The sequence below is a fragment of the Propithecus coquereli genome, unplaced genomic scaffold (genome assembly GCF_000956105.1).
Source record: "Propithecus coquereli isolate 6110/MARCELLA unplaced genomic scaffold, Pcoq_1.0 Scaffold292, whole genome shotgun sequence".
Lineage (NCBI taxonomy): Eukaryota > Metazoa > Chordata > Mammalia > Primates > Indriidae > Propithecus > Propithecus coquereli.
The window spans coordinates 1729291-1737663 of record NW_012148530.1 but is presented as its reverse complement, the minus strand read 5'-3'; the positions used below and the strand labels follow the sequence as shown (position 1 = coordinate 1737663).

Sequence of the window (8373 nt, the reverse complement as noted above, 5' to 3'; positions counted from 1 at the left end):
TTATGATTTAATAATTTTACAATCTGGTTTTATGAAGTGGTTTTGTGAGGTGTATTGCAACAGCGTCCTGGCAAGGCCTCATGGTCTACAGTGAACCCTTCAAATATGGAATTGTACAATTGATATGGAATTTATCAGGTTGCCCATGTGGTTGTGGCAGTGGTGGTGTTTTTAATTTTTAGGCCTGATATTTACTAGGCAGAGTTAGTGACTTTCTGAATGAGAAGGGGGGTTAGGTAAGAGGACTGGGAGTGGCACTCCTGGAAAGATTGATGTGGCGTATTGCTAGGGGAAAAGAATGATGCCTTGCATAAAAGATGACATGCTTTAAACTCACTCACAGTTGAGGGAAGGAATCTGGCAGTCTTTGCTGAAATCATCATGACAAAAGATTGGTAAAATTCTAGGCCTCATTAGAAAGTTTTGGGAATGTTATATTTGACTTTCTTTCATATAAAATGTGGTTTTGCATCCACATGAAATACCACATATGGATGTTAAAGATGTAAAGAAGATCAGGGAACTGCTAGGGAAAGGAAAGTAGAATAATGCAGGGTCTGGGATAAAGTTTTGTATGATAATAAACTAAAAATAGAGTGTTCCTTAGGGTAGAGAGAGGAAAGCTATTAGGAAATAGGATTGTAGGTTAAGAATTTTGATGGGAATGGAAAAATGTGAGTGTTAGTCTGATCACTTGTATGTAAAATGATAATCTAATTAATGAAAAGTTTTTTAAGGCGTAAAATGAAGCCTTAGTAGTCTTTATGATACCATTGTCTTGTTCAGTGTCTTGTTTTGGGTACATGGATAGTGTTTAATTATTTTATCAACACTTTGATCTTTTGTATAAAAAAGTAACTAGTAATCTAACAATGGTATGTGTTGTTATGGTCAGTTTACTCAAAGTAGCTTAATTTGAGGAAACATATAATATGATCATGATATGTTGCCAGATTTCCAATGCTGCATTGTACATTCCATTCAGAAAGCCTGCCTGCGCATAGCTCAGCAGGAATGGGTTTTTCCAAAAGGAGGAAAAATGACAGGCTTGCTTAAAATAGTCATTAAAGCATCTAGAGCACCCTCTCCTGGCAGCCAGTGAATTGCACCTTAAATATACAGGGTATTTCATGTTTCCTTAATGAATTGATAACCTTTCTACAGTATTTTTTGCTCTCATGAAAGATACACCCTGCATTAAATTAAAAGTTTAAAAAAACAATTTTTTTATAAAAATTGTTGGTGTTATCATCATTATAATTCCAGAATTACTCTAGTTTGGGAGTGCATTCCTTTTTCTACCCTCCTGAAAAGTTTCCCAGCAAAAACAAAGAGAAAACTATAGAACCATATATTTCTGTTAGAAGGTGTCTTTTATGATCCAGTAATATAAAAATTCAGAAAAAAGAGTCACGAAGGAACAGCATATATGTGGATTCCACAGAGCAGGTATAAGGATGGGTGGCAAAGGAGTAAAGGGTTGGTTTCCTCAGTAGGAGGGACAGCTTACATTGATTTCAGTGGTTAAATATTTTTTCATGTGAAATAGCCAGTGTTAACTTTTTCTTTATATTTTAAGAAGAAATTTCATGAAGTTTAAAATTGGAAAGAAATAAACTGGACTGATTAAAAAATTTTATATTTAAACGTTGAGACTGGCTTTGTGCAAGTAGGGACTCTTAGATAAGAGGGACATTTTATTACCATGATGTGTAAGTCTTATTGTTTTCAGTGTCATCATCTGTTTAGACAGTAGAGTATTTGAGTGTTTAAAAGAATCAGTGTATAGGTACCTTATTACCCTCCAGCCAGTTCTGATGGCTGTGTTTTATCTTCAAGGCCTACAGGGCGGCCATGCAGACGCAGTGGAGCTGGATCTTACAGCTGTGCCAGTGTGTGGAGCAGCACATAAAGGAGAACACGGCATATTTCGAGGTCTGTGAATAAAGTCATAACTTCCGTAGATGGTATTGTGATTTTGGCTGACTTGCAGAAATTTTCTTCATAATTTATTGTTAAGATATAGAAACATATTATTTAATGTGCCAGGGAAGTAAATGGAAATGTTTTCTTTATAGGATATAAGGGTTAGTTTCATGTTCTATAAGATCAATTGAAGCATTCTATTAAGGAAGAAATCCTTTAAAAATCTGTTCAGGTATCATAAAATGTTTATTCTACGGATGTGTCTCTTATTCAGGAAATGTTTTCATCAGAGAGAGTCAACCAAATGAGCTCTTTGTTTTATTTTTAAGAGTTTTTATAGTATTCCTGGAATTATACCCCTACCTGAAAATTGTTTGAACCCTAAAGTAAAATGGACGTTTAATCAAAATAATATAGAGCCAGAATATAATATACATATAAACTTTGGACACTTACTATTCATTCATAGCCTTCCAAGTTCAAGGGTTGTTGTTTGGTTCAAGGAAGGATGGGGCTATCAAGTTGTCTTGTGCTTTTATTCTGTTCTCACTAATGGGGGGCACACACAGGGCCCTGATATCTGAACTTGACAACTCTGTGCTTTACTGGCATTTACCAGATTTCATCTTTTCTTAGTTTTTCAATGATGCCAAAGAAGCCACTGATTACTTAAGGAATCTCAAAGATGCTATTCAGCGGAAGTACAGCTGTGATCGATCAAGCAGCATTCACAAGCTGGAAGACCTTGTTCAGGAATCAATGGTACTAATACAAAAACTTATGCATTTTATCAATAATATATAATAGTGATTGGATTTGTTTTTTATTATATTTTTATGTGTATAGAACTTTAGATTTTATTGGCACTCTTGGTATTTCCACCTCATTTAATTAAGCATTTAAGCATTCAGTTTTAGTATTTTTTTGGTAACAAATATAACAATCGTGTTTTTGTGTGATAGCTTTGATATTTGATAGCCTTGTGATTTGGTTTCACAGTGCTCTGTTGGTGTGTGTGTTTAGCCATTCATTCCGCAAATCAGCTTCTGAAGTACTTTCTATAGCCTGGGCGCTATTTTAGGTTCTAGAGATACAGCATGGAACAAAGCAGATAAGAATCTCTACTCTGATGGTGCTAATTATGCTAGAGGGGGAGCTAGACAATAAGCGGGATAAATAAGTAAAATATATGCAATGTGTTAGATAGTGGTAAATGCTAAAGAGGAAAAGAAACAGCCAAACAGACAAAATAAAGGCAGAGGGATGCAAGAGGGGCAGGGGAGTGATAGAAGGATTAGACCAGATGATCAGGGAAGATTTTTCTGATGAAGTTTCATTTGTGTAAAGCCCTGAAGGAATGGAGAGTGCAAGTCTTATTTTCAAAAATCCATCACTTTTATTACTTAGGAAGAGAAAGAAGAACTTCTGCAGTACAAAAGCACAGTGGCAACCTTGATGGGGAAAGCAAAAACAATAATTCAGCTGAAGCCGAGGAACTCTGACTGTCCACTCAAAACTTCTATTCCAATCAAAGCTATTTGTGACTACAGACAAATTGAGGTACTTGTAAATCCCTGAAATAGACCTGTTTCTGTCTTTATTCATATATTTTAAAAAATGAGATCATATTGCTTACTAGTGGTAAAATTTTTCTGTTTCATAAAGCAAAAAAATAATTACAAGATTAAGTATGGAAAATGATTAGTTAACAATGACCTCATGTAGTTTTTCTGTTCTTCATTTAAAACCAGATAACCATTTACAAAGATGATGAATGTGTTTTGGCGAATAACTCTCATCGTGCTAAATGGAAGGTCATTAGTCCTACCGGGAATGAGGCTATGGTCCCATCCGTGTGCTTCACCGTTCCTCCCCCAAACAAAGAAGCGGTTGACCTTGCAAACAGGTTTGTAGGCATGAGCTAAAAACATAGAGTTGGTTTTGGGGGCTCTCTGAAGATTGAAGAAACAAATTGCTACTTTACCAAAGCCTCGCAGAATCAAAAGGCTCTAGAACTAATAAACATGGAATATTTCACACAGAAAAAGAACAATCGTAGTAGCACGTTTTCAGAGGGAGTAAATCTCTTTCCTTTCATGTATTTCAGAATTGAGCAACAGTATCAGAATGTCCTGAGTCTTTGGCATGAGTCTCACATAAACATGAAGAGTGTAGTGTCCTGGCATTATCTTATCAATGAAATTGATAAAATTCGAGCTAGCAATGTGGCTTCAGTAAGTATAAATCTACAGGTCAACCCAATGTGTCCAAAAATGTGTGGGGAGGAGTTAATATTTGCTCTAGAATAGGATGGAGCCCAGCAAATCCATGCTAATATTCATTCATTAAATGAATATTTGTTATATGCCTGCTGTATACTAGGTACTTTCTAAAAATTGGGGAAGTCTGGAGATCACCGATTTCTTCCAGTGCTTACTGGGAGATAGGGAGACAAGACAGTGTTTGGACATACAGAGATAGGTATAGTTGATTTCATTTATTGAATTTTGTAGACTTATTTTTCGTTATCTTTTAAAACCTGAAATTTTTAATGAAAAAACTTAATTTCAAATGGTTCTTCTATTTATCACTGTTAATGTAAATTGGCATATACCATGAGACCATATTGAGATCTGTCCCATTCAAATTTAACTCTTAGTACTATACTCTAATTACATGGATCTTTGGTCTTCTTTAGATAAAGACAATGTTACCTGGTGAACATCAGCAAGTTCTGAGTAATCTACAATCTCGTTTTGACGATTTTCTAGAAGACAGCCAGGAATCCCAAATATTTTCAGGCTCAGATATAACACAACTGGAAAAGGAGGTTAATGTGTGTAAGCAGTATTATCAAGAACTTCTTAAATCTGCAGAAAGAGGTAAAGCATGGGAATCCTTGTCTTTTTTCCCCATAGGTGTTTAGTCCAGGTTATTTTTTACTCTCAATGGAATTTCAATCTTAGGTGAATTGTGTCGCTTAGCCTATGATTTGTAGATACAATCGCTGGAACGTTAAAAGCATGTTTGAGGTAGGAAGATGCAAGAGGGATTCATTTATTTCCAAATGATGAATTAGCAAAAAGGTGCCAACCAAATAGTATGACAATGAATTCTTACTAATCTACTTTTCAGTGTTTTCACTGTTTTGTGAAACTGTTTTGTAATGTTCAGAGTGGTGATCCTTTAGTTTCAGAAAAGATTCAATTATTTTCCCATTTACCAAACTTTGATTTCGTATAGTAATTAAAGCAAAAGGTTTTGTCTGGTTTACTTTTTTCAAATATAGACTTTATCTTGAAATCTTTTGATATTAATTAGAAAGAAATTTTATTAGTAAATGTTCTATTTTTTTAAATCTTAAACATTAACACATTCTTTACCTACTTTTCCCTTCTAAGGATTTTTATTTGATTTTTATAATGAATCTGCAACTAATATAATTCATATTTTTGTGAACATAAAAGAGCAATTTATTACTTTCTTTGGACATTGTTAATCAGAAATTGGTATTTGAAATGGTATTAGAAAAATTTTATTAACGTTTCTTAAATTTTAAGATGTATGTTTTAAGGTTTGTACCTTTTGGATAGGTTTGTGATAAAAACAGGAATCATTAGTTTGACCAGCTATGTCCCAGTAATAGTAAAATTGCCATATTAAAACATGAAAAAGAACATCCAAAAGATAGAAAACAAGGTATTTGCTAAACATTATATTTCTTTTCACAGAGGAGCAAGAGGAATCAATTTATAATCTCTATATCTCTGAAGTTCGAAACATCAGACTTCGGTTAGAGAACTGTGAAGATCGATTGATTAGACAGATCCGAACTCCCCTGGAAAGAGATGATTTGCATGAAAGTGTGTTCAGAATTACAGAGCAGGAGGTGAGAGTTCTAATGTGTTGGGGAAAAAAATAAGGTAAATTATTATCTTAATGACCTTAGGCATCAACTACCGTGACCACACTGGTCACGTTGAAAGGTCTTAGGGTGTGTATTTATTGCTGATTGTAAACTAGGATTCTGTAAATCAGTTCAATCTCTGACTCAGGTAAACACAGGAACACATACCTCTCACCTGTTGTGGTGGAGGCTATAAAGGCTTCTCATAATGAAAGTCATTATATACCTGCTATATGCAAAAACACTAAGTTAGATCTTGGGGCTGAGGAGATGGGCAGTAAGGGAATTATTGATTGTAAAACTTTAATGTCATGGATTAGTCTCTCTGATAAAGAAAAAGAGTATGTAGATTTTTAAGTCAATGATCATAACATGACGTGTATTTTTTTTAAACTGTTTTAAGAAAAATGCCTCAGCTGAGGTGATTGCCTAATTCTTATGTTTGTTCTCTGTTTTATAGAAACTAAAGAAAGAACTGGAACGACTTAAAGATGATTTGGGAACAATCACAAATAAATGTGAAGAATTTTTCAGTCAAGCAGCAGCCTCTCCCTCAGTTCCTACCTTACGGTCTGAGCTCAGTGTGGTTGTTCAGAACATGAACCAAGTCTATTCTATGTCTTCCACTTACATAGATAAGTATGTAACTGCCATCTTAATATATAATTTGCTTCCTACAACTGTCATTTTTATATGCTGTTAATTAAAAAATTCATTTTTATGAATGTAAATATTCAATTTTGTTTTGTCTAGAGAAATATATTAAATTTGTTATGGATTTATGATACTTCTCTATGTTAAAAGATGATGTGCCTCAGAGATTAATGCATAATGTACTGTCCTCCCAGTAGTTTTGGTAGCTCAGCTGCTGTAGCCTACAGGATTTTCCTCTCATGCTTGGCCTAAACAAGGTCAGAAAGAAACTGTCTTGTGCTGGAATCTCTTGGTAAATACCACTTGTGGCGTAGGACATGGGATGGAGCACATGCTATCTATTAAGCAGAGAGCCAGATAAATGTTAATCTTACAGTAAATGTGTCAGTGTTCGAAGATGAAGAACATGCTATGCCTTATGTCGTAATGGTCTTTAGGATGGCACTATGTGAAATAAACATTTAATAATAGGTGGCTATTGTTTAACTCCCTCTTTCAGGTTGAAAACTGTCAATTTGGTGTTAAAAAACACTCAAGCTGCAGAAGCCCTTGTAAAACTCTATGAAACAAAACTGTGTGAAGAAGAAGCAGTTATAGCTGACAAGAATAATATTGAGAATCTAATAAGTACTTTAAAGGTATGAGTCTCACTCTTGGCTATTTTTCAAGATTATAATCTACAAGTATTTCTCTCACACTAGTTCAGATCTTCAAACATCAAGCATAAATATCTTACTTTGAAGGTATTTTTGAATGGATTTATTCCATTTCATGTCTCTGTAATTCCACAGCTTACTGTAAATAAGTATGGCTAGTCAATACAGTTTGAGGAGAGTTCTTCTTACTTGAAGTTTGAACTTTTTTGGTAGTAGCTTTTGATAGTCAGTTCATCTTGGCAGGAAGAGGAGTTGAAGCTAAAAATTAAATTATTTGTAATAGATATACTTGCTAAAAGAAGCACTTACTTTAAAATATCAAAAAAGTAAATAGAGAACTTAATCTAAGAAAGGTAAAAGACTAGTAACTACTGTATCTATATTTCTCAGTATTATTCCTCTGTATCTATATTTCTACATACAAAACACTTAGTAAAACTATTGCAAAGCAATTGTGAAAAGTTAGCTCAGTGATTTTTCATGCATATATTCATTTTTTAGCAACAGAATTAGTAGGCATTGAAAAATAGACAATGAAAAGGACTTATGTTACTGATATAACAAACTTGGCTTATGGAATGTATTTTATTTTATTGATGTGTAAATTCTATTAAGCTGAACTTCACAAAATTGTCATTTTGGAAAAATCAAAGTATAGTCAAATATTGGCAGTTTCATAAGGTTGAACCTAATATAACATCTTGTAAATGAAAGATATTCTTTCCTTTATCTGATTTCATATCAGTCATTTGTAAATAAATTGTAAAAGTAGATAAATACTATGTTTATCCAGCAAGTACTTGCCATTTTTATAACTTCTACCAATTTGTGTATTTTAGCAATGGCGATCTGAAGTAGATGAAAAGAGAGAGGTATTCCATGCATTAGAGGACGAGTTGCAGAAAGCTAAAGCCATCAGTGATGAAATGTTTAAAACGTATAAAGAACGGGACCTGGATTTTGACTGGCACAAAGAAAAAGCAGATCAATTAGTTGAAAGATGGCAAAATGTTCACGTGCAGATTGACAACAGGTTGGTGTCCTTTTTTGTTCCATTTTAGTACAGATTTAATGTCTATCTGTATGCTAGGTAAAATGTAAATTTATTAGGCTTTTTTTTTTTTTACTTTCTCAGTTAACTGTGTTAACTGTAATGGCTCTACCTAATTATATTTCTTTCTTATACAGTAGACTATAGTAAGACATTTAACTTTAAAATAAGCATTTTTC

General features: G+C 33.8%; 1 protein-coding gene across 1 annotated transcript in view; it reads left to right on the top strand.

Moving 5' to 3' along the window:
- The window catches only part of DST (dystonin), a 374223-nt gene that overhangs the window by 196182 nt on the left and 169668 nt on the right, over nt 1–8373 (top strand). Inside the window, exons 18-27 of the mRNA XM_012648708.1 lie at nt 1840–1935; nt 2563–2688; nt 3334–3486; nt 3678–3832; nt 4034–4160; nt 4625–4808; nt 5658–5815; nt 6294–6472; nt 6987–7125; nt 7983–8180. Of these exons, the coding sequence (XP_012504162.1) occupies nt 1840–1935; nt 2563–2688; nt 3334–3486; nt 3678–3832; nt 4034–4160; nt 4625–4808; nt 5658–5815; nt 6294–6472; nt 6987–7125; nt 7983–8180 (1515 nt within the window). The remainder of the gene's footprint in view (nt 1–1839; nt 1936–2562; nt 2689–3333; nt 3487–3677; nt 3833–4033; nt 4161–4624; nt 4809–5657; nt 5816–6293; nt 6473–6986; nt 7126–7982; nt 8181–8373) is intronic.